This window comes from Equus asinus, chromosome 13 (genome assembly GCF_041296235.1).
Source record: "Equus asinus isolate D_3611 breed Donkey chromosome 13, EquAss-T2T_v2, whole genome shotgun sequence".
In the NCBI taxonomy this organism is placed as follows: Eukaryota; Metazoa; Chordata; class Mammalia; order Perissodactyla; family Equidae; genus Equus; species Equus asinus.
In genome coordinates this window covers 28865042-28892709 of record NC_091802.1, presented here as the reverse complement: position 1 = coordinate 28892709, position 27668 = coordinate 28865042, and the positions used below count along the sequence as shown (strand labels likewise).

The 27668-nt window shown below is 35.1% G+C and overlaps 1 protein-coding gene across 5 annotated transcripts in view; it reads right to left on the bottom strand.

Moving 5' to 3' along the window:
• Positions 1–999: 999 nt before the first annotated feature.
• SKA2 (spindle and kinetochore associated complex subunit 2) overlaps positions 1000–27668 on the bottom strand; it is a 29100-nt gene continuing 2431 nt past the window's right edge. For 2 of the 5 annotated variants that reach the window (XM_014826746.3, XM_044745158.2), the window contains exons 2-4: positions 14702–14788; positions 8831–9007; positions 1000–3453 (exon numbers count right to left, since the gene is read on the bottom strand). In XM_014826746.3, coding sequence (XP_014682232.2) covers positions 3385–3453; positions 8831–9007; positions 14702–14788 — 333 coding nt within the window. In that variant the 3' untranslated portion in view covers positions 1000–3384. Of the gene's footprint in view, positions 3454–8497; positions 8658–8830; positions 9008–14701; positions 14789–27668 lie in introns of all 5 variants that reach the window. The other 3 variants (XR_011493749.1, XR_011493748.1, XM_044745159.2) reach the window with 3 other exon arrangements.

Below are 27668 nucleotides of genomic sequence, written 5' to 3'. Positions count from 1 at the left end.
CTTAATTTTTCTTTTCTGGTGTGTTGCACACTACTACACTTAACCCGACCTAGAGTGCACAGGCAGAGAATCAACAAGAATCTAGAAATTAGTTCTTGAAGATCAGGCATTTGTACTTTCTTAGAAGTAGTGGGTAACAATTTTTTTTAAACTGTGAGCCATGGACAAAGATATATATTAGGAATATTAATCTGTGACTGAAAAATTCTTTCACGAAAAGTTATCCATGGTCTTGGAACTACAATGAAGTGATGGTAGGACAACACCGTTTGTACTAAGATGCCCTTAATTGTACCCTTTAATAATGTTAAATGGTTAATTTTTATGTTATGTGAATTTTACCTCAATTTAAAAAGTTATTTATGGAACACAGTACTGTACTTGGGATTCAAAGAGTAGTGAGAAGTGGTCTCTGCAACCCGGTTTAGTAGAAAACAAGACAAATTAAAATATATATGATAAATATTAAAATAGGTTCCTGTACAGCTAGATATATTTGCCCAAGAACCCAAAAATATTTAAGGATTTATTGCAATATTTCACAATAGTGAAAAATTAGAAAACCTGTATAACTAATGAGGGGACATTGGTTGCAAGCACAAAGTCAGATTCTGGCTAACAAGCAGAAAAGAATTTGGTAGGATGCTAAACTACACTATGGAGTTGGGAAGCCTGTAATCTGCTCCATCAGAATTCCTTAACGGCTGACTTTACGGCCCTCCTCCCTTCCCCCCACGCCCCCAGACAGATCTCCTAACTTGTCTATTAGGACAAAGACTATCAATAAGATACTGGTAAAAATAATGGAACACCCATATATTGGATTTCAGCTGTTCAAAAGAATGGCAGATGTGTGACATGAAGACATCCAAAATATATTTAAAATGAAAAAGACTAAGTGCAGCTGCAGTACAATGTATGGTATCAGCCGATTTTTGTTAAAAAAAAAAAAATCTTGTATACATGTAGAAACATCTGAAGACATTGTTTGCAGATTACTTCTGGAGAAATTAGGCACACGTATTTTTTAATTTCTTAAAGTTGCATTAAAATACAACTTAATTAAAATTAATTTTTATTACTTACAGCTAAGAATATAAGAACACTATAGTCATATAAGAGAAAACAATTATCCAGATGAGAAATAAAAGCTCTAAATTAGAGTAGTAAGAGTAAAGATAAAGTGGAGGTTGGAAACTGAAAATTTCAGAGAGAGAATTACAGATTTTATCAACCAAGAAGATAAAGAAAGGGATGCAAATTTTTTAATTCCAGCTAACACAATAGTGGCCATTAACAAAATAAAATCAGTAAGTATTCTGGACGTGTTCAATTTTGAATGGTCAGGTAAATATTTTTATTGGCAATATGGACCTAGATCTAGTGCAAGAGTTATATTTGGGAATTACCCACAAAGAGGCAATAGGTGAAGTTTGAGAAACAAATGGATATATAAAGAAGTGCATAGAGAACAGTTTTAAGGGGGACAAGGGAAAGAACCAACATTTAGAAGATGACTGAGAAGGAAGGTAAAACAGTACAATCTAGTTTTTTTCCCTATTGAAAGCAAAACCACTTTAACACTATGAACATTTTATGACCTCATGATACTACCATTTTTCAATCCCACCAATCAATATCATATCCCAAAGCCATCCCACAACAGGGACTTCCTTACTATTAATTGCCTAAGTACTAAAGAAAATATGCTACTAAGGTATGACTTATTTTTCTGTAATTTAAAAAAGGGGAGCTTTCTGTTCTGTTCTAGTTCCCAATTAGACAGGACAATTTTAATTGAAGCTACTCTCCCAAACCAGTTTGTCAGCTGTTATAAATTTGTTAATGGACAAATAACACACTCATGACAAAAATTTCCTTAATTATATAAAAGTATAATTCTATAACTTGCAGAACTAAAATTTGATGCATTTTTCCTAGTCTTTTCAATGCTTCATATTTTATTACATATATGGAAATATTATTTATTGAAGGATTACTAAATATCAAACCCAGACACTTTACCATCTCATTGTGCTTCCAACGAGAAGTTAAATAATTTGCTCAAGGTCACACAGCTAGAATTTAAAACCGCCTATTTACATCTCAGGTATGACTCCAAAGCCCAACCTTAACTACAAAATTGCATTATCTGCTTCTCTTCTCCCCCATTTAGCATAGCTTCAGCATTTCCCAAAACATTAACAATAATAATTTATTGGCAACTTAACCTCTTATTGTATAGATAGACCATGATTTCCTTTCCTATTTACATAGCATTAGCTGAATGTGTATGTGTGTTGCTGTTATAAATAACTCTGATTAACATCTTTGTATCAAGATCTGTCCATACTTTGAATAATTACCTTATTGCGATAGTTATTCAAAATAAATAGGGAAATTCACACACACACACAAACCGGCAACCAGTGCTCCTCTGATTTCAGTTTCTTACCTTTCATATTGAATGAACAACTATAGTAATATAGGCTGAAAGAGAACAAAGGTAGTATTGAAATACAACAGGGACCATCTAAAACAGCATTTGAAAGTAGAGCTCATGCTGGTCAACATTAGCAGGCAGAAGGAATAAGAACAAAATAAACGTGAGGCTGTCTTGGAAAAGCCAGCTTATTACTAAAGTTAGGTTTTTGGGGTTTTTATTTTTTGGTGAGGAAGATTGGCCCTGAGCCAATATCTGTGCCAATCTTCCTCTATTTTCTATGAGGGACACCACCACAGCATGGCTTGAGGAGTGGTGTGTAGGTCTGCGCCTGAGATCCAGGCCAGGGAATCCTAGGCTGCCAAAGCAGAGCACGCAAATTTAATCAATACAACACTGGGCCAGCCCTTAAAGTTAGATTTTGTAGGAGACTATAGGTCACATATTAGTTGCACCGATAATGTGAGTCCATTTGCAAGGAAAATTTTCACAAATAAAATTATATACATATATAATGTATAATATAATACAAGTATTTTTTCTATAATTTCCAAAGCATGCTCATTCACATCTGACTGACTGATAGTACACAAACATTCTTTTACAGTAGGCCAGGACATCTATGTTATCCTAATTATACAAAAACAAAGGCAAAATAGTATTGAGACTTCCTTGCATTGTAAGACTGAGAATATGTGCATATATTTTTTAAATCCCTTTATTTCCATTCCATCCGTTTGTCTAATTATTAATATAATATCTACTCTCTTCTTATACTTCCCTCTCTTGTGAGAGGCACACTATGCAGTCACCCAGGCCAAATCCCCTCCTCCTTCACCAACCCCCCACCTCTGGTTATCAAGTGCTAACAAGACATCTTCCTCAGTCTCTCTGGAATTAATCTTTTCTCCATTAGAGTTCCCTTCTGCAAGTCCATTGCTTCATAAATCTGATATGTGAGATTTTAATTGCTCAGCTGCAGTTTTCTCTTCTTCAGTCAGTGGTGATAGCTAGAAAACAAATGACAAAATCTTTATTTCAAAAACCTTTAAAGATTGTTAAATTAATTTAGTTAACTTCTGCTTTGTCACACCAATAAATGTTTCCATAAGCTCATACTATGTATGTATGTGATCACAAATTTAGGAAGGTAGGGAAAAAATAGATATTTGGTTATCTATATACAAGGTACTTTGATGTTTGAGCTTCCAAAGAACTTGCAATTAAGTTGAAATAAGACCAAGAAATCAAATAATTTAAGGAATGGAATTTAACAGAATCAAAGAAGTCGCATTTGAATGCTGTATTCTAAAAGTATTTTGAGAAACAAATGTGAACAAAAATAGTCTGTAAGTTTCCTAAGAAGTAGAGAGACTTAGGCTAAATTTTAAAGGATAATTAAGATGCTTTTGGCTGCAAGTTAACAGATTTCAAAATGAATAAATAAGAAAACATTATTATTATACAGTAAATACAAAAGAAGGGAAAACTTCAAGGCTGCTCTATTAAGCAGCTCAACAATGTAAGGACTTTTTCTTCCCATCTCACAACTCAATATCCTTGATGGTGTCTTTATCCTCAAGCTGACAGGAAAATGGCTCTAGCTGTGCTAGGCATCACATCTACACACAATGTTTAGAAGAAGAAAAGAAATTTTCTCTTTCCAGGGATCTCTCAGCAGTGAGGAAACTCTTCCTAATTCCCTACTTCCAGACTTTGCCTCCTCACATGTCATTTGGGTTATAAACCCATTCCTGAACCAATGTTAGTCAAAGTAAAATATTCCCCTTGCTGGTGGAGGGTGGGCACAAGAGTTAAAGGGGCATACTTATATGGTGTATGACAAACAATAATGTACAACTGAAATCTCACCGTTATAAGCTATTATGACCACAATAATAATTTAAAAAATATCCCCCTTGCCAATCAGGTACATCTCTGAAGCTGAGGATAGTGCCAACTTTACATCAGGCATGAGGCCATGAGGGATGGCACACATCTCAAAGTCAGTACTCTGTTAGGCAGGAAAGGAGAACAGATGCTGAGAAAATAACCAACCAACAGTATCCACCAAAAGCAGGTAGGAGCAAAAGCAAAGGGAAGAAGAGAAGCTGAAGGGAAGCTGTAAGGGACGTTCACAGAACAACAAGCAGCCTGGCTGAAACAAAGGGTTATATGGGGAGTAACAGGAAGTACAAACTGAAGAATCACTCAAATAGTTACAAATCTGCCTAACTATATAGGTCATCTCTAGAGAGACTGCCAAATCTAGAACACCCCATACCTACAGAATCAGAATCTCTGGGGCAGCACTGTCCAATAGAACTTTATGTGATGCTGGAAATACTCTATATCTGCACTGTCCAATCAGTACATGAAGAACTGAATTTTTTATTTTATTTAATTACTTTAAATTTTAACAAATTTTAATTTACATAGCCACATGTGGCTATTATACAGCCCAGCTGCTTTGGCTGACCAAGCCAACATGTGCCCAAAATGTTCATAGATAAAATGAAAATTATATGCCTTATTGCAACCCAAATAGTTACAGAATTCCCCTCTTCTATCTCAAAAACAGGAAATGATATTACTCTGGCAAGACTTTGTTCTCCATGAATCCATGTCACTCTTTGTGATCACTGTTCAAGAGATTTCAAACCATCTGTTTAATAAACCTCAAGGAATTTTTCCAGGAATTTACCAGCCTAAAATCTTTAATACAAACGTTTTGGAGCATCAATAGAATGTCGCATTCTATTTTTAATGCCTTTTTAATTTTCTATTTATTGCTAGATTTTTGTTTTGGGGGTTTGTTTCACTATTTTTTATTTTGGTACAAATTCAGTCCTCTTTTTTGTCTTTTAGTGGTCACCTTTATAATTAAGTATATTTAAAACCTCAATGTCTTAGTATCAACTAAAAAGATGAGGAAACTAATATGTATTCCCTTCCTTCCATGTCCTTTTCTGTTCTCATCTCCCTTTTTATTTTTTTATATTATCAATTCAAGTGTTCTTTTTAAATATTATCAATTCAAATATATTTTCTACCCTTCCAAATAAAAAACTACCCACCTTGATAAAGATTATAGCAAGATAATACCTGAACAGTTTTACTTTCTTTTTTGTTGTTGTTGTTTTATGAGGAAGATTGGCCCTCAGCTAACATCTGTGCTGATCTTCCTCTACTTTATATATGGGATGCTGCCTCAGAATGGCTTGACAAGTGATGTGTAGGTCCGGGCCCAAGAACCAAACCCACAAACCCCGGGCTGCTGAAGCAGAGTACACGAACTTAATCACTACGCCACTGGGCTGCTCCCAAACAGGGATTTTTTTAATTTTTAAATTTTTTTGGTGAGGAAGATTATCCCTGACCTAACATCTGTGCCAGTCTTCCTGTATTTCGTATGTGGGACACTGCCACAGCATGGCTTGATGAGCAGTGTGTAGGTCCACGTCCGAGATCTGAACCTGGGAACCTTCAGCTGCCAAAGCAGAGCTCACGAATTTAACCAATACGCACTGGGCCACAGTTTTACTTTCTGTTTGCTTTCTGTTGTCTATAAAGAAAGCACCCTTTGCCCTAAGTAGACGTATCCCTTTCTTGTTTTTTATGTTCCTAAAATAACTTTAAAGACCCTTTTGGTTATTTTAGAAAATTTCAGAAGCCTCAGCTCAATCTAGCTTTTAGCTTTCGTGATTATTCTCACAGGTCTATCCCTATGACTGATATACCTATCTTTTTATACTTAAAATTCCTTTACAAGGTCTACCTTACATGTCCTTTAAATTCTGGGCTCATAGAACTGTTTTTGGTTATATAACTCTCTACAGATGCCATCCCTTTGCTTCCACATTTCAATCAAAAATTTTCTCTGAACTTTCTACTATCTCTTTTTTTCTTTTTTGAAAGGTTGGCACCTGAGCTAACAACTGTTGCCAATCTTCTTTTTTTTTTTCTCTCCAAATCCCCCCAGCACATAGCTGCACATTTTAGCTGTGGGTCCTTATAGTTGTGGCACGTGGGATGCCACCTCAGCATGGCCTGATGAGTGGTGCCATGTCCGCGCCCAGGATTTGAACCCTCAAAACCCTGGGCCGCTGAATCAGAGCACTCGAACTTAACCACTTGACCATGGGGCTAGCCCCCTACTATCTCATTTTTAAACTAGTATGTACGAGGAGCCAGCCCAGTGGCACAGGGGTTAAGTTCACACGTTCCGCTTCTCTGAGGCCCAGGGTTCACTGGTTCAGATCCCGGGTGTGGAGATGGCACCGCGTGGCAAAAGCCATGCCATGTGGTAGGCATCCCATGTATAAAGTAGAGGACGATGGGCATGGATGTTAGCTCAGGGCCAGTCTTCCTCAGCAAAAAGAGGAGGACTGGCAGTAGTTAGCTCAGGGCTAATCTTCCTCAAAAAAATAAATAAATAAAAATAATAATAAAAAATAAAAATAATTTAAAAAATAAAAATAAGCAATAAAATAAACTAGTAAGTATGAGACCCACTATATCCAGCATTTCGCAAGTTGGCTATCATTGATTCTAAAAGATGATCTCCTTTTTCAAGGTTTATAATCTACCTTTTAGTCATTTATCTTTGTTATTATCCGATCCAAAGTGAAAACTTCCTGAGCTTTCTACCTTTGATATAATTATTGCTCATTTCAGATATTTCTTCTTTTAACTAAAGACCTTTACAGATGTTCAAATGACTGAAATCCTCTATCACTATCATAACTATTTTTCTGTACCACTTTGTAATCTCAGTCAGAAATATACCATCTATTTATTGTATCCAGCAAGGACAATTTTTAGTAAATATTCAAAATATCATTTTTCTGTTTGTTCACTCACTCAAATTTATTCTGTGCTTCAATAAATTTATGGATTTCTATGCATATATGTTGATACGTACATCCAGAAGTACACTTAATCTCTCTTCAAGATTTGCTTCCTAAGAAGAAGTTTAGGGGCCGCCCCAGTGGCGCAGTGATTAAGTTTGCACGTTCCGCGTCTCGGCGGCCCAGGGTTCACCGGTTCGGATCCCGAGTGCGGACATGGCACCGCTTGGCAAAAGCTATGCTGTGGTGGGCGTCCCACATATAAAGTAGAGGAAGATGGGCATGATGTTAGCTCAGGGCCAGGCTTCCTCAGCAAAAAGAAGAGGACTGGCAGTAGTTAGCTCAGAGCTAATCTTCCTCAAAAAACAAACAAGAACAACAAAAAGAACAAGTTTATGTGCTTCTATTGTCAGGCTCTGATCACATACAATGAAGAATAGGTGATTTGAGTTATATTTATAAAAGGTTATCATATACATACTTTTTTTGCATTTTATTTATTAGCATGTGACACCACTCTTACTGTTTTAAATTCCTCCTCTTTATTCCCTCTGTGCCCTTTTTAATTGTTCTTCCCTCCTCCACTATTCATCTCCCTGTGACATAACAGATACATCTAAGGTATCATTTTATAATTTTAACCAGGTATTGTTCTCTTTTCTTCCATAGGCAATATAAAAAATTCTTGATGAAATTGACCTGGGTAGTCAAGCTTTGAGATTTACTCTAGCTACAAGCCCATAATTCAAGTATCTTAAGCCATAATTTAGTTCAGAGTTGGCAAATAAATACCACGTATGCTGCCGCTAGCAGCATGCCCATAGCAGATAGCTTTTCTGTCGTGCCCAGACACAGCTCTAAGCAGCTATTACCAGTTAATCAACTGGAGTTGGCACCAGAGATAAAAACCTATTGACCATCTTTTGTCCAGATAATTAAGTTCTACTCTATGATTTCATCTACGTATAGGCTGTCTTTTCTTCAAAAGCCCCCAACTTTGCCTTAACAGTAAACGAAAATGCTACCAAATCCTTCAGTTGGCTGTTCAAGATTTTAGTGCCTAAGTCAGCAGCTCATATTCTTTATTCTACTGCAACATATAAGAGTTTTACACATCAGTGATACAGGCTCACAATTACAAGGATTCTTACACTAAATGAGAAGTGGATGGGGAATAGAAGGAGAGAATGAAGGTCAGACTTACCCAAGCCCACCAACCCAATTGAATGAAAGGAGACTTAAGAAAAAATCACTGGTATAGATGCTTTCCAGATTCCTCACTGTCACTAGTAAGTTTTCTCTTCTGCCATGGCTACATAATCCAAGACAGCACACCTCTTCATTAATGATGTCAAGTCGACAAGCTCATTTTAAAATAAAAGGAGATAAGAGCTATATTTCAGGAAATCAAGAAAATCTCATTTCTATCAACAGTTCAAACTGCTGAATTTCAAAGTGAAATTTACTGGGGATTTATCTTTGAAAGTGACACGGAATTAAAACTCTACAAATCCAACTTATCAATTGAATGCATTACCTCCAGGTCTGTTTGCTTTTGTAGTTCCTGTATCATGGTCATAGTCTTATTGAAAGTAGCACAAATTCGGCTCTTAGTCTCCTTCTGCTCAATAGCAACTGGTTTAAAGCGTGCCTGCAAAGTTTGGTATCGAGACTTTATTGCCGACAATTCCTTTAAGAGTGTAACTGGATTTTTCTAGAACAGGAAAAAAATTAATATATATTAAATTGAGAAAAGGAAAAATTAAGATTCTTTTAAGAATTAAAATATATACAACACATTCTACCATCCATTTAATCAAACACTGAGTTTTTAATTATGCAACTGTGTGAAAGACGATGGGAGGAGGGGAAGAAAAAGAGAAGTATAAGACCTAGATCCTATTCTCAAGGAATTTAAAGCCTAGGTACAGAAATAGCCCACAAAAAAAAAGCAATATTAAACAGCAAATAAGGTCACTTTAGATACATAACATTTGATGCACAGTTCAAAATAATTAATTACACAGTATTCTTAAAATACAATTCTAAATGCTATTCAGAAGATGATTAAAGGAAGTATTTTGATTTGTTCTTAAAGAATAAGACAACTTGAAACCACTTATCATAAAATTCTTAAACACACTGTCATGGGGCTAAAGTATGTATAAATGCCAACTCACTGACCTAACCACACAAAATTCATCCCAACTCAAGCAACTATATTTATAAATTACATTGGCTTTTCAAATTCATTTTGGAATATAAATAACCACTATTCCATAAAAGACATTTCAACTGGGTCCTTTCTGCCACTTGGTAATTCTTTTCATTCCCTGACGGTTCCTTAGCAAACCCTCCAGTACTAGCTATTCCAAACTTTCTCCACTCCCTCCACTTCCCATCCATTCCTTCTTGGCACAAGACCTCACCAACTGCTTTACTGAGAAGACAGAACCCATCTAGTAGAAAGTCCATTTTCCTGGCTTTTCATCCCAAATGAAAACATTTATGGACATTCTCATCCTTACTCAGCCCCTAACACTACCTCTATTAATGTTGTTTCCTCCCCCTATGGACCTACCTCATGGCTATGGGCAGGGGCTCAGTTTGTGGCCCTCTACTCCCCTCTTCCTTGGAGATTTTTCTCTAAGCTTTTGATGATGGAAATGGTAAATAAAGATGATTCTAACAGGAAGCAATAAGAACAGAAAATCTAACTTAAAGTCTTAAAATCATTCTGCAAGGAGTGATCAAGACCTATGGCACGAGCAGTAGAAGCAGGGAAGGACAGAAGAGAGACATCATGAAAAAGTTAGGAGAACTTAGTTGGTATGTTTGATATGGGTAAAGAAATAATAGATGATACCAAATGTGCAGTCTGGTAAATAAAGGAATAGTACATATTTAAGATGCCTTTTGGGGTATCTACTCGTTTACACTGCAATGACATTGAGAACTGTCCCTTTACCTTCAGGGGTAAATTTCCCATTATGTTTCTAGATGCTGTAGATTATATTGGATAAAAAATCTCTATAGGAAAACTAGAAAATATAGTAAAAAAAAAAATCTTAAAAAGTAGGGGGGAAAAACACCAAAACGAAAATTGGAAAGAAAAGATAAGAAAAATAGAGGATAGATCCAGGAAGTCCAATATCTCAGTAATAGGAAAGGCCATGAAAGAGAACTTCTTTTCTTATTAATATAATATGTAAGAAAAGTTATATAAGACTTTAGATTCATGTGTTTTCAGATTTAAAGGGTCCCACAAAGTGACACCACAATTAATGAAAAGACTTATACAATAACTATAAAATTCACAGTATAGATAAAGTATTCTGAAAGTTCCAAGAGAGATGGATGGGCGCAGAAGGCAGAGAGGTTAGAATAGGGTGGAAGACACACACAAAGGGTCAGGAATTAGAATGGCATCTATTTCTCAACAGGAACACTAGACGCTAGAAAACTACCATGCAGTGATGTTAAAATTAAGAGAAAATAATCTCTAATCTAGAATTCCATACTCAACCAAACCAGTCATCAACTAAAGGATTAAATAAGGGTTAAATAAAGACATTTCAATTTCAAACATCTGACATCTCAAAAAGTTAACCTTTTGTGTACTCTTCCTCAGGAAGCTTCTGAGGGATATGCTTCACTCAATTAAAGACATAAACCAAGAAAGACTGAAACCTGTGATCCAAACTAGAAGTAAAACAAAGGGAATTACCAAAATAATGGTAAAGAAATCCCAGAAACAGCCGTACAGGAGGCCTGTAGAGCAGGAGGTAAGACTGGAGCAGGAAAATACACAGCACCAGAAGGGATGTGGAAGAAAATTTAATTTACGGATCATGTGATGTCTGACAATGTTGACAAGAGTTTTACAGGTCTGTTAGAAAAATCTGAGAATGAATTAATGATAACTGCACAGAAAAACTCAGTAAATTGAAGGAAAAAAAGAAAACAATTATTAGCTCCAGAAAAACAAGTTGTCTAAGAAAGGAAAAACAAACATAGTATACTACGTGATTTAGATAAAAGTAATACTTGCAGAGTTATAATGGCTATGGTCTGACTGTATCCCTCCAAAATTCATTTGCTGAAACTTAATCCCCAAGGTGATGGAATTAGGAGGCGGGACCTTTGGGAGGTGATTATATCACGAGTACAGAACCATCATGAATGGAATTAGCGCTCGGATATAGAGGCCCCAGAGAGATTTTCCCCTTCTGCCATGTGAGAACACCACCAAAAGTCTGCAACCCAGAAGACCCTAACCTGACCATGCTGGCACCTTGATCTTGGACTTCCAGCCTCCAGAACTGTGAAAATAACTTTCTGTTGTTTATAAAGTCCCTAGTTTGTGGTATTTTGTTACAGCAGCCCAAACAGACTAAGACATAATAATATAAACAAACACTGAATATGGATATATGCAGAAATTGTGAAGATGGGGATAAATATGGGAGTAAGGTATTTAATCTATCTTCTATAATAGGAAGTTATTATTAATAATAGCAGCTAAAATATAGCATATACTCTGGACCAAACAGTTCTAAACACATTATATATATAACTAATTTTATTCTCTCTCAACCTACAAAGTAGGGTGTAATATCCATTTTACAAACGAGGAAACTAAGTACAGAGAGGTTAACTGACTTGCCTGAGATCACCATGCAATGCTTGGATTTGAACTAGAACAGTCTATATCCAGGAATTCAATAGATATTTCAGATGGGGGAAAAATAGCAATACAAGCATACTATTTAGAAATACAGAGGTAATTAAGAGAAGATGCTGAAATAAAGTGGAGGCCTTCTTGGGGGTGGGAGAGCGTGAAACAAGGAATTATTATTTGTAATTTTAGCTTTATACTTCTGTGAATTTTCAAATCATATATAAAAATTAATTTGACAATAAAATTTTAAAGTTGGGAGGACAATTGGTCTGAGGGTAGAAGATTATGAGGTGACAGTGAATCATGCAGGTATAAATGATCTTTAGGTAACTAGAATGGAGTTAGGTAGTGAATTGCTCTGAGACTTGTACATATAAATCAAAAGGATGATGAATTCCCCAAATACAAATTCATAGAAAAAAAATGTGGCAAGAACTAATCCTTGATAATCTCCTAAACCAAGAAAAGGAAGAATTGGTGAATCAAACATAAGGAATAAACAGCCAGAGAGCTAAGAGTTAGGATAGGGTAGTTAGGCAATTACCCATGCTACATGTTTTTGTGACATTAACTGGATCTAATAAAATTGATATGGCAACAACTAGTTCAGGCTAACACAATTTTAGGACTTTGCACCACACCACAGAGGAAAAAACTGTTGTGTACACAGCCTGTTTTGTTTGAGTGAATGACTTCTTGGGAGCCACTGCATTCTTTTATTGGTGTTTGTAAACTGTGCTGCACCTTAATTTGTTCCTATAACACTTCAGTTTATTTTACAGTTTTATTATAAGTGGGTGATATGATAGGGCATAAGAATATACAAGAAGTGCTCTGCTACCAATAGTGCTAGTGACGAGGAAAAAGAAAACCAATACATGAGCAAAAAGCTCAATTCAATTATGTCTTTTGAAAGAAACAAAAGGAAATGTGCCATTAGTCGTGTTACTAAATTTAAAAGAATCCAAAGTGGGGGCCGGCCCAGAAGTGCAGCAGTTAAGTTCCCACGTTCCGCTTCTTCGTGGCCCAGGGTTCACCGGTTCGGATCCCAGCTGCAGACATGACACCGCTTGGCAAAAAGCCATGCTGTGGTAGGCGTCCCATGTATAAAGTAGAGGAAGATGGGCACAGATGTTAGCTCAGGGCCGGTCTTCCTCAGCAAAAAGAGGAGTATTGGCAGGAGTTAGCTCAGGGCTAATCTTCCTCAAAAAAAAAAAAAAAAAAAAGAATCTACAGGGAAAATGCTCGTAAAATAAAACAAAACTATCTTTCTGAAACAAATATAGGTGAAAAATATGGTAATACAAGCTTATAGTTTATCATATCTTTATCTCTAAATAGATTCTATTAAAAAATGTTGATTTTTATGTAGAATTACTGACAGTCTCCAAATCACAATATACTAGAATGAGGATAATGCAACTAAACAAAATTACACATATGTGGATGTGAGTATACACACACACACACCACAGTGGTTGGCAAATAGTAATGTTCAATCAATGTTTACTACCACTAACACCATGTAAAGGTATTAGAGATTAGTGCAACTGGTTGTTTACTGTCCTGTTCCTTGATACATATATAATCATTAGGACTAATGTCAGTGAAATCCATAAAGATTAAGTTCATGATTTTCTTCCCAAATATCATACAAAAAAGTAGAATTATTGGATAAATATTACAGGTGTGGACAGATTTGGGGGACCCCTCTCCCTGGTATAACAGGCAAATCTAGCAAGCAAACTGCATAGGCTTTAAATCAGTACAATAAAAAATCCATGCTGTCCTGTGAAGCAGCCATGCCCGCCACCATCAGCCTGTGTCAAAATGACCCTGCAACTCCACACCTCATGACTGAAGGTGCCAGCTGGAGACATCAGCTACAGGAAAAGATGAAAGGTACCTAGCTCCTACCCCACAGCTGCATTTCTTAGAGATTGAGGGAATAATTAACAACCTGGTTCTTGCCTCCCTCCACACAGATAACATCAGCATCTCGGAACTTGTTTGATGTGTAACCAAGGAATTCTTACGTTACCTTTAATGTATAAGCTAAAGAAAAGACCAGATGTACCCTATCCCTTTTGTGACATATATGAAATCCAGCTGTAAATTTTTCTTTCCTCTTCCCTGCACGTACACTATTTTGTGAAAGAGATATAAGTTGCGCTTAAACGCACACACCTCAGAGCAGTTCCATCAGAGCACTCTGCTGAACTGTTTCCCAGGGCTCGAACTCCTCATGCTGACTACTGAACAAATTCCTTCACTAATATCACCTAGACTCTTTCTTTCAGTCCACACAGGTATTTAAAAAGCTAGTTCCTCAAAAGTTGACACAGAATTCTATGATCCGGCAGTTCCACTTCTGGGTATATAAACAAAAGAACTGAAAGCAACAACTCAAACAGAGATGTCTCTCTTACCCAACCACTACCCTAGAGGTATCTATCTTCTCTCAGTTTCTGAGGTTTCCAGAGTGGTTTGTACCTCTGGACTCAATAATTCTTGTTTAATGGTTAAAAATAAAGTAGCCACAAATTTCCTTGACTAGGGGTACAGTCTCTCTAGTTTGCTGTGACCAAGCTTCCACCACAAAAAGATGTTAAGATTCTATAAATTCAGTACTTAATAATGTAATTGTTATAATCTACTGTTAGAAATACTATCAGAAAAATCTTTTAAAAAATATTCTGTTAAAAAGACGTTTATTTTGCAGATTACCTCGCCTGCTGAATCAGGATGATTAGTCTTGATTTCATATTCCAGCCTGTATTGAATGTAATCCAGATCAGAGTCAGCTTTCTGGAACTAAAGCATGAATCATTATTTTGTGAACCAAAAGACATATTAATAAACATAATACTGTAACTATTCTTTCTTTCTCTTTATATTTTTTATAATTTTAATAATAAGATATACACTCATTTTTAAAATATGGAAATTTAAGAGTATATAAAACCTCCATCCATTTGAGGGCCAGCCCCATGGTTGAGTGGTTAAGTTTGCACGCTCCACTTTGGCAGCCTGGGGTTCACCAGTTCGGATCCTGGGCGCAGACCTGTAGACTACTCATCAAGCCATGCTATGGTGGCGGCTCACACAGAAGAACTAGAATTACCTACAACTAGGATATACAACTATGTACTGGGGCTTTGGGGAGGAAAAAAAAATAGGAAAATTGGCAAAAGATATTAGCTCAGGGCCAATCTTCCTCACCAGAAAAAGAAAAAACCTCCATCAACTATAATACCCATGCTCTATTAAAGATTTTAAAACTAGTTAACATTTTGAAAGTTGTTTCTCTATTCATCTCTCTTAAATTTTGAGCCAAAATTAAGATACTAAGTAGCCACTGTCATATATTAATACAAGAATTAACAATGGCTTCAAGAATTCCCGTAGGATCACTGACACTCTCATCAGGCAGTGTTTTTCTACCTCTGGTAGGAAATGTGATTTCAAGTTAAAACACAGAACAAATTTATTTTCAGGGATACTCACACTGTTACCATTATCTACAACCCCATTAACCAAAGAAATACAGATTAAAAGTAGAATGACCATATGATCCAGCAATTCCACTTCTGGGTATATACCCAAAAGAATCAAAAGCAGGGACTAAAAGAGGTATTTGTACACCTACGTTTATAGGAGCATTATTCATAATAGCCAAAAGGTGGAAGCAACCCAAGTGTTCATTGACAGATGAATAGATAGACAAAATGAGGTATATACATACAAAGGAATATTATTCGGCCTTAAAAAGAAAGGAAATTCTGAAACATGCTACATCATGGATTAACACTGAGAACATTATGCTAAGTGTAATAACCCAGTCACAAAAGGACAAATATTATATGAGTTCACTTATATGAGGTACATAGAATAGTCATGGTCATAGAGACAGAAAGTAGAATGGTGGTTGCTAGGCATTGTGGGGAAGGGAGAATGGGGAGTTATGTTTAATGGGTGCAGTTTCCATTTGGAAAGATGAAAAAGTTCTAGAGACAGACGGTGGTGATGGTTGTACAACAATGTGCATGTGATTAATACCATTAAACTGTACACGTAAAATGGTTAAAATGGTAAGTTTGATATGTGTTTTTTACCACAATTAAAAATTTTTAAAGGAAAAACAAACAAAGACAGAAAAAACTGCTCAAGAGTAGAATGTTATCCTCTAGGAAGAACTGAACAGAACATTTTGTGATAATACATAAGTATTTACTCATTAGTGAAGTCAGTGGGCTAAGGAATAAGCAGGGGATGAAAAAGGATGCCAATGCAATGCTGAGAAGTAGACAAACAATCAAGATTCTGTGATCTGAACCCTTCGTTTTATAAATGAAGAAACAGTCTAAGTGACTTGCCTCTGGTTCTATTTTCATTTCTCTGTTTTTTAATGTAGTTAGAGCAAAGTTATTCATGATATTAAAGCCAATAAGATTTACAAAGATGGGGAGAAAATGTAAAGATTCTACCTAGAATTAAATTTAAAGGTTTTTTTTTTTTAAGTTTTAAATCTAATATCACTGAAGTTAGTCCATTAAAAATCCTCTCTGAACACCACCTGATAATATGGTACAGAAAAAAGAAAATAAAAGGATTGAGAGACATGATAGAAGTTCCAGCCCTGGTACCACTAACCAGCTATGTGGCCTTAGGGAAGTCCTCCATCTAGCTGAGTCCCTCCCATTACATAAAAGTTGGAAATCTAAGGTTTCTTTCAACACTAAAAGTCTGTTATTTCATTATACTACAAATAAACCTAAGTTTAATTTATCAAAATGGTAAAATTTAGAAAAGTGTGCCCTTCTAATATATTAAAATTTGACATTTGTTTCAGATTTTAACGTTTATATTGAAAACTATTTGTTTTCTTACTAAACAAAGATGACTGTTGCTTCAGTTTCAGCTACATAGTTTCTGCAGCCTCCTCATTGTTCTTCCCAAACACCAAAACCCTATAAGCAATATTGCACTACTCAGAGCGATTTACACAGCAGAGACAATATCGATAGGGTTCTAGGATCTGGTGGTTAACAGGAAATTTTTTAGTTACATGGTAGGAAATTTGCTGACCAATTATGATAGTCTCCAAAACTCATTAGTGTCTGATTAATGGAACAAACTGATACCAATAAACTTCACTCACAGCTCTCCTCAGTTATAAATTAGCCTCTTGGAAGCCTTGTAAACAGTGAGGTTGCTGTTTAACTTTAGCTACCTATCTTACTTTTAGGAGCATTCGAATATTTAAAATAAAACTAGTAAATTTTTTAAAACCCAAGACATTCATATTTCAGAAACCAGTTTCTTCTAAATCAGTAATAAAAATAAATGGGAAAAGTTTTATACCAATCCTAAGAGTGATAAATAAGATATGCAGTTTAGCTGGGGAAAGTCCATGGAAATCAACATTAAAGCCCCAAAGACAGCCAAGTTACATTGTAGCAATTGGACATCCTTGGAAGCAGACCATAAAGAAGATACCATACAAATTGGAAAAGGAATAGTTTAGGAAATAACTTTGAGTTTTAGAGAGCATGCTGCATATTTCAAAACATATAGTATTCTTCTATATTAGTTTTTATTATGACCAGCTTAAAGCTCTAAGTAAATGGCACACCGTATTACATACACTCAACTATACGGCAGCAAGGAGAAGAGAATTTAATTGCAGTTCAACTTTAAAACACTTCCTCTTTACAAACCACCCAGAGAGTCTCACTGCCACAGTACTGCTCCCTTTCAAAAGGACCAGTGCTCTTAAAGCTCCAAACACATCCTCTTACGAGAGAGCTTGTCGCACAGCATCAAACCACAGGAAAATGAAGGGAAAAAAATATGGCGGTCTTGTCCATTGTGAGCGGAATCAGTGAAGAGGTATATTCCAGACTCAGTAGCTAGGCTTAGAAATAAAGACGTTTAGCATGGAAACATTGTTTTACAGGAGAATTAAGTACCTTAATATTCCCACACATAGGTCAGCTATATTATTAACCAAAGAATCTACTTAAAGCACCCTTTTCCTTACATTCCCTTCTCCAATGTGAATTTAGAAACACCTTTATCTACTCTCATTTTATTTTGTTCATGGCTCTGGCACACCATTTCATGAATTATGTTATAATCATTTGTTTGCATGATAGTGTCACCACTTGATTTCATATTTCTTACTGGGAAAAGCCCTGTCTTTTCATTTTTGTATCCCTACTTTTTAAAAATACAGCCTAATGCTCAATAATAAGAGGGAACAGATGAAAGAACATTCATTCATTTGAAGGAACAAACAGCTTGGGAACCCAACCACGCTCTAAAGCCTGTTTTAAGAAAAAATACTTCAAGTTCCCAATACATTGAGGGCCACCTCTAATGTCAACACAATCACAATTGTTTTTTGTAATTTCTGCTAGAGAGTTGACTGTTATCCCCTCTCTTCTAGAGAAAACGAATGCATGTCTATGCTTGTCTGAAACAGATAAGCAGCAATATGCACAAGTACCAGGTTACAGACATGTTATTTCAGGCAAATAGCAACATCACAGAACAAAGTAGAAGAAAGTAGGCAGGAACTTCAGGTTCATCAGTTCCTAATCTGCAGGCTTTTATAGAACAATTGTTAGGGTAGTACACACAAGCCCCTGCCCGTTAAAGGCTGGTTTTATCAGGTGAAGTAGTCTACTGAACTTTTTTAAAGCTTTTGATATGCCAGGTTATTTATGTTAATTGTGCAATAGACACATAAAGCACTACAGGGACAAATTTTCATAATATATTGGATGAACCTGGTTTAGAAAAAATAAAGATACACCTACCAAAAAATCTAAAATGTACAAGTCTTAATAGTAATGGAATTGTAGAGGGTTTTTTTTTAGTCTTGCATATCTGTCTTCTAATTAAATTACAATGAATATGTGTTATGTGTATAACTATTTAAAGCAATCTTTTAAAAAGTGTACCCGCATTCTGTACTAAGTCACTCTTCACTTAAAGATCATTAGGGTTTTCAAATGGAATGGAATGTAGAATTAATTCCAAGTCAGTATCATTCTTCACAACATTAACATTCTCTCCACTGAAGCTTCATATTTTAATGTACACCTCAGCCACACTGAATTTCACTGTCCCAAATATGCCAGGCTATTTTTTAAAACCACCAATCTCTAATAGTGCCTGGCAAACAGCACACTCTCAAATATTATATTGTATAATATATATAGAATAAGATTGTGTAATAGATTATAGTATTGTGCAGTATGTATGAATGTATACTCATGATAAACCATTTGCAGAGTATAAAGTTAGAATATATCATCAAATATGACAAAACGATTATACTCATAAGTTGCAGAACACAATTAGAATAGTGCACATACTCAAAACAAAAACTTAGTATATCAAGCCAGCCCTGATGGCCTAGTGGTTAAAGTTCTGCGCATGCAGCTTCAGTAGCCCAGGTTCAGTTCCCAGGCACAGAACCACACCACTCATTTGTCAGTAGCCATGCTTTGGCAGCGGCTCACATAGAAAAACTAGAAGGACTTACAACTAGAATATACAACTATGTACTGGGGCTTTGGGGAGAAAAGAAAGAAAAGAGGAAGATTGGCAACAGATGTTAGCTCAGAGCAAATATTTCCCAGCAAAAAAAAAAAGTCTTTAAAAAAAAAGAAAAAAACAGTATACTCTTGAGGGAGTACATCATTGGTAGCACAGATACTGAAAAGGATATGATTAATGATGTCTAGTCAGTTAATTTCAAATCACTTCAACCTCTGAATAACAGATATTCTTAGTAAGGGGCCCATGATCTTATGAGGGCAAGGATAGACAGATCCCCACTAATGGTTGGCAATTTTATGTATCTGTGTACATTTTTCTGGTGAGATGGAGTTCTTATAAGGATCCATGGCCTAAGGGAAAAAAAGATTACAAACCATCGCTTTAAGAGAAATGTAGTTTCTGTCTTAGTGTCAATGACAAGGTAACAAAATAGACTGCCAAATAAACAGAACCTCTGTACTCCTAAAGATGGAGGCGGAAAATTGGAAAGTACAGTAAGTACCAAGAGGTAATCTGTTTTGTCAAAAAAAGTGCTATTGCTTTTGAAACCCAAATGCTAAACATATTGCTGGGTACATGAAAGGCAGATACTGTCCCCATTCTTTTAAAGCTTATCTGAGTTCATGAAAAAAATTGGAAGAGGTAGGCCTCAGGGAATAAAATGAAAATTAAACATCTGAGCAGGAAGTATCTAAGAAAGCTTTTTAAACTAGTAAAGCTAGTAATGCTAGGTCATCCTGAATCCAGACAAGGAGATAAATACAATCACTAAATATTATGTTTTCCTCAAAATTTTACTTCTATCTCTGAGTAGTAGTAGTACTTTATTTTTCTTTTGTTAATCTGGATTTCTAAGTCTTCATAGGAAATACGCTATTATATACTAATAAGGAAAGAATTTTTTTTTAAAGTTAACTTCTACCACTGCCAATTCACCTAATATAAACATATTTATTTGCCAACTGTCTATGTCCTGGGCTAAGAGACTATAGAAGACAGAGATTATATCTATTTGTTCAAAGACACAGCACCCTCTATTTTTTCTTCATATAGATTTTTTGTGACTTATGTGGGTCTCCTGCTAGTTTATATATTTAACTTTGCTTAGCAGTTCCTCATACAAAACAGGTAAAAGAAGTCATAGTTGGTAATTATTTGATCAATAAATAGATAAAGCATTACAATCTAATGTACTCTGTAACTGTATGAACACACATTCTAATAGGGTATTTGAAGTAGGGTTGCCATATAAAATACAGGACACTCCCTTAAATTTGAATCTCAAATAAACAATGAAAAGATATTTAATATAAGTGTGTCCCATGCAATATTTGGACATACTTATACCAAAACATTATACATTGCTTATCCGAAATTCAAATTTAACTGGGCATCTTATATTTTTATTTACTGTCTAAAACCTTAATTTGAGGGATCTCTAAATGTTATCAAATTTAGGGTCAGAAAGAGAAGTGACACAGGAGCATAGCTTTACATGCTTTAATCCTTGGTCACTCATCAACAGTCAGGACAAACCCAATGTTTCCTTTATGTATTAGATAATGTTATCATATAACTAGGCTACATTGCTAAGAATGGATTAGCCAACATACTAGCAAATGAACAGAGTAAGTTTTGAAATTCAATGGCAGCCTAGATTAAAACAATACACTTGAAAATTGTGGCACATGATGCCAAGAAACTCAGTGCTTAAAAACAATTATTTATTCTTCTCGACCTGCAGTTTGACCAGGTTCAGGTGCTCTAGGCTAGGCTGAGTTTGGTAGCTCTGCTTCCCACTGCAGTTCTGCAGGTTGCCTGGTAGGACCTTGCTCCAGATGTCTCTCGTCCTCCTTGAACAAACAGATATTCTTCTCATGGAGATAGGAGAAGTACAAGAGTAAGCAGAAATATACAAGGCCTCTTAAGACCCAAGTTCAAAGCTGGCACAATGTCAATTTCTACCTAGATGCTATTTGCCAAAGCACATCCAAAAGGAGGGGAAATGTACTCTGCTTATCATGAAGTCATGCCAAATATGTGGATACAAGTACAAACTGCCAGTTATAAAATAATTAAGTCCTGGGGATATAATGTACAGCATGGTGACTACGGTTAATAAAACTATACTGTATATTTGAAAGTTGCTAAGAGAATAGATCTTAAAAATTCTCATCAAAAGAAAAACAATTTGTAACTGTGTGGTGATGGATGTTAACTAGACTTACTGTGATCATTTCACAATATATACACACATCAATCATTATGATGTACAACTGAAATTAACATAATGTTACATGTGAATTATACCTCAGTTAATAAAAAAGAGAAGTAGATACTACAGAGAAGAATGAAGAATTGGAGTGAATCATTCACTTTACTAGAATACTTCCATTTTCTTTAAAAAAAACAGAGCAGGTCACGGGTACATGTAAATGACACATATGGCACTGTTGCAAGAATATTCAGATAAACATTCCTTTAGGTTATTTTTTTTTAAAGACTTCTCTCTTATCTAGCTATTATACCAAATAAATAGAACAATAAAGAGTACAGAACACAAAAATCAATATATAATGATTTAATCAGTTGTTAAAAGTTTCCCTATATTTTACCTAGAACCTTAACTGGACATTTATACAGAGAATTTTTTTAAATTAAGAAACATAGGTTCATGATTACTACAGAACATGAATATTTAAAATAATTTTAAATGTTTAGAATGCAACAAAGAAAAGCAGTGTGGCTGAGGTTTCCAACTTAATAGCTAGAATATTGATTTTACCGGTTCTTCATCTCAACACTCCTCCTCATCTCAACACTGTACTGAATCACTTGCAGTTTCCCCTAGTTGTGCAACACCTCTCATCTCTGGACTTTCAGATGCACTGTTTCCTCTGCCTGAAACATCTCCCATTTCCTTTGCTGCCTAATCTTTACTCATCCTTCAAATCTCACATTTTCTCTCATCTCTAACCAGAAGCCTTCCCCAGGTTAGGTGCCTCTTTCCTATGTGCCCCTATAACACCTGGTATTTACTTGTCCCATCATGGCATCTATTGCAATTTATTTAATTTATCAGTGTCTCCCAGATAAGTTCGTTAACATCTTTAGCCTCTAGGATGAGCATGCTCTAGTAATAACCACTGAAAAAAGTATGAAATACTGTCATCTACAACTAGGCAAATTAAGTGGGGAAAGGAGGAATTTATAAAAGTTACTACAACTCTCACATTTCCTAACAAAAATAAATTGTTCTTAAAAGCTAAATTATTTTACAGTAACTAAGTCACTATATGAAAACCTTAGCAAAAACTGAGATTATTTCCTCTTTTATAAAATGAGAACAAAAACACTGAATCAAAGAATCAAGGATTGACTTATTCAAACTTTTAAAATCATACATATTGAGATAAATTAAAAGTATAACCTTTTAAAATCTAATCAAGAATAAATTTCATTTATCTGGGATATTCTTAATATTGAAACTTTGTGTTATGTTTGACTAACAAAGGTAAGATAGTTCTTGTTTGGTTTAAAACTTTTACTTTTCTCCAAGGAAGAAGAAAATTTCCCACTTGATTTCAAATGAGGTCATATGGAAGGCCTTTCATACTCTATTCCTAAAATTCAAATTGTGTTCACACAAAAATATAGTTTAAGGCAGAAGAAACCTTCTGTCTCCTCACCAATTGATACTTTTAAATTATTATTTATTATTATATAATCTTTTACACAAAAAACTTTATAGATGTACAAGCTCCAGAGAAAGATATTCAATATCTAAAAAGAAATGTATTACATTGTTATCAATTCACTTTTTCAGAAAAAAGAAATGAGATCCTTAAATTAAGCAGTTTGCTCCCCTCAGTCCCTCCTCATGTAATGTCCTACACGTTATTAAGAAGTGCAAAATTCTAATAGTCCACTAGTAAATGGTAGGAAATTAAAAGCCAAGAAGAGGAAAACAGCCACACTTGAGGCCAGGGGAGGTAACTCAGAAAGACATTTTATATGTAAAATTATTTATATTACATATAAAACTTGGAATAAAATGTTTTTAGGATGAGCAATCATGTTCTTCGTTTCCTACAAATGATGTTTTTGAGTCCAGCTTAACATCTCAGGCGTCTTTTTTCCCTCTGGTATCTATTCTCCCAGTCATTTTATGGATATTTGCTTACTTTTTTCAAAATTCACTGCATTTAGAACACATGTTGTAACTGTTCTTGCTCTTTAAGATATAGAGACCAGTAGATATCACACTAAGCAAATTATTTAAAAAATGATAAACAAGACCTATACACTGAAAACTGCAAAACATTGTTGAGAGAAATTTTAGGGCCGGCCAGGTAGCATAGCAGTTAAGTTTGCCGTTCCACTCTGGCGGCCCAGGGTTTGCAGGTTCGAATCTTGGGGTGGAACTAGCACCACTCCTCAAGCCACACTGTGGCGGCATCCCACATAAAATAGAGGAAGAGTGGCACAGATGTTAACTCAGTGACAATCTTCCTTGAGCAAAAAACAAAAAAAAAACTGTTGAGAGAAATTTTTAAAGACCTAATAAAGGCAGAGATAGATAACGTTCATGCATCAGAAGACTCAACATTGTTAAGATATCAGTTCTCTCCAAATTGTTCTTTAGGTTCAATATAATCCCAACCAAAATCTCAGCAGACTTTTTTGTAGAAATTAACAAAAAAAACTTGTTTGTAAATGCAAAATAATTTCAAAGTTTTGGAAAACAAAAGCAAAGTTTGAGGCCTTACACGAGATGATTTCGAGACTTACTATAAAGCTACAGTAATTATGACTGTGATATGACATAATGGAACAAAATAGAGTTCAAAAATAAATAAACCAGCCCACACATACGTGCTAAACTGATTTGTTACAAAGGAGCCAAGGTAATCAATGGCGAAATGATACTCTTTTCAAGATATGATACCAGAACAAGGGAATACGCATACACAAAAAAAAGATCCTCCATGCTTACTTTATATCATATACAAAAATGAACTCAAAATGGACAGAGATCTAAATGTAAAAACTAGAATTATAAATCTTCTAGAAGAAAATATTTGTGACTTTGAGTTAGACAAAGATTTCTTAGATATAACAGAGAAGGCATAAACCATAGAAGAATAAAATGTATAAATTGTACTTCATCAAAATTTTGTAGGTAAGAAGGCAAATAGAGAAAATTAAATGACTCTTGTAATAATAAAATGACGAACAACTCAATTTGCAAATAGGCAAAAGATTTTAAGACAGGTCACTAAAGAAGATATACCAACTGCAAATAAGTACATGAAAAGATGTTCAATATTATTAGCCATTAAGGAAATGCAAATTGAACCTATAATGAGATACCACTATACACCTAGGAGAATGGCTAAAATGAAGAAGTCTGACAATTTGTGAAGTGTCGTGAGGATGTGGAGAAACTGGAACCCCACTACATAGCTTTGGAAAAGATTTTAGCAGTTTCTTATAAGATCAAGCATACATTTATCATACTACCCAAGAGAAACAAAAACAAGTCCACACAAAGACTTGCACTACAATGTTTATAACAACTTTTTTCATAATAGGCAAAACCTGGAAACAACCCAAAGTCCATAATCTGGTGAATGGATAAACAACTTGTGATACTCTATACAGTGGAATATTATTCAGCAATAAAAATAGTCCAACTGCTAATATGAACAACATGGATGAATCTCAAAAGCACTATGCTAAGTGCAAGCAGCCAGACACACAAGTCTGCATGCTATATATGATTCCACTTATATGAAATTCTAGAAAAAGCAAGACTCCAGTGGTTGCCAGGGAGTTTGGGAGGAGGTTGACTGCAAAGGGGCATAAGGGAACTTATTAAGGTGACAGAAATATACTATATCATGTCTATGGTAGCAGTCACATGACTGTGCACATTTGTCAAACTCATCAAATTGTACACCTAAAATTGGTGAGTTTTATTGTATGTAAATTATATCTCAATCGAACTGATTACAAAAAAAAAGTGATGGATTCACACTTTATTGTATCTCATAATTACAAAAAAGAACTTTAAAACAAGCATTCTTAAGTTTTAAATTCAAGCATTTACTACACAATACACAAAATTAACACCAATTAAGATATGGGACAAGTTACCATAGGAAATTTACAGCAGAGATTGTTTTCCTCATTTATTAATTCATCTTAAAACTTAATTAAATAAAACCTGAGCTTTGCCAGAGCCTATCCAAATCCATTACAGAAAGAAGCAAATCACAAAGTACTACTCTTTTGGACTCGCCATAACAACTTTACCTATAAAAAGTGTTCTTTCAATGTGTTTCATAATACATTACAATAGTGAGTTTTTAATTAGTTAAAAACTTATTTTTTCAAATTATGACTTTCTAAAACACACACTTTTGGTAATAAAATTATTCAGGTTTCAGCAACAAAGGTTGTGGTAAATTACTCACAGATACTGAAGAAAGATGTAAGGCAAGAATCAACATTCTGGTGTGCATCCTGCTTTCAGATGCTTTGACAATACTATTGCACTGCTAGCTGTAAAGTACAGTAGTGCAATAAAGTCAGAGCATTCGTTAGCAGTAATAGGTAGGAAAGGAACACAAAAGCATCTTGCATCAGTTGAAGCTTCAGTGAGACAAGATTTTAAAGGATTGCCATTTTGGACAGAAGATATCCAAAACCTGAGAATACTTGTATCAATGTTAAAAAAAAAAAAAAAAAGACTTAAATAGCAAAGTGATATTGTTTTTCGATGATTAACCTATGATTAATATTCAAACAGAAACAGGCATAAATGTAGAAGGAAATTTTGTAAACATGCCCTAAACTTTAGAAATTAACAAGGGTATTCTCAGTACCTTAGGCCTAGTATTAACAAAACTGGTTATAATCACTGCTAAGGCAAAGCTGTGAAAATTATTTCTATTCTGCAGAGATGTGTTAGCTCCTCCATAGCAATTGACTAACTGCCAGATAAAATGAGTCTTTTCAGTAAGAATATCAAAGAAAATAAATGAAAAGTAAAATAATAAGTTTCCCAATCTCTACATGCCAAATCTCTCTCTCTGGAATCTAAACTACAATACAAAAGGCACTTACCAGTTTTTGGCTTGTTATCTCAAAAGTTTACAGACTTTGAGAGAATCAGTGTGTCCTAAACAGGACACCATTAGCCCTACTAACTAAACACTATGGAAGGAGATTTTAAATTTTCACTTAACCTCTAAAACAGCTTAATTATAGGAGGAAATCATCTTCATTTCCTTCAAAAAAAGGAAAAATCAAGGAGAAAATAATAACGTGGTTTGGGGTCCAAGATTTAAGTATCAGATTTCCTTGGATTTAAGCCAATTAACATCCTAACCTTTTAACTGGTAAGAAACCGTTCAAAAGTCAGAGATAAACCCAGAAATAAAAACAGTATCATATTATCTCTTTGTACTACCTTTTATGCACAATCACTAGTGGTTCCACAAAAGGACACTAGACAAATACCACTCAATCAATGAGTGAAGGGAAAAAAGTACAAGAACAAAGATTACCCTACCATGAGCTTATTCCTCCATGAATAATGTTGATTGATGCAAAAATACTTCCATTATTTTTACTAACCTTCCTTTAAATGGTCCCATTCAGCTCCTTACTTGGATTGAGCCTACTAACAAATGAACTCAAATTCAGGACAGCTGGAACACGACTGTCTTGATCTCAAATCCTGGGCCACATAACTCAGATATTAGAATATTTCAACTCTGCTAGCCAAGGATCAGGTTTAAAGGCAAGTATTCAAAAGACAAATGTCTGATTTTCTCAAGTTAATATAAACAAGAAAAATATGAAATACTTTTTAATTAAGAGGATCAGGCTATCTGTCTACAAAATTAGGATAAGTACTTTCTTTTCAAAGTTAAATACTATGCATTCTCTTTCACTTATTAAATACTCAACATTGGTTCCTCAACAAATACTTTATGCAAGTAATGTAAAACCAAAAATCAGGGACCAGCCGGGCGGCATAGTAATTAAGTTCCCGTGCTCTGCTTCATCGGCCCAAGCTTCACAGGTTCGATCCTGGGCACCAACCTAGCAC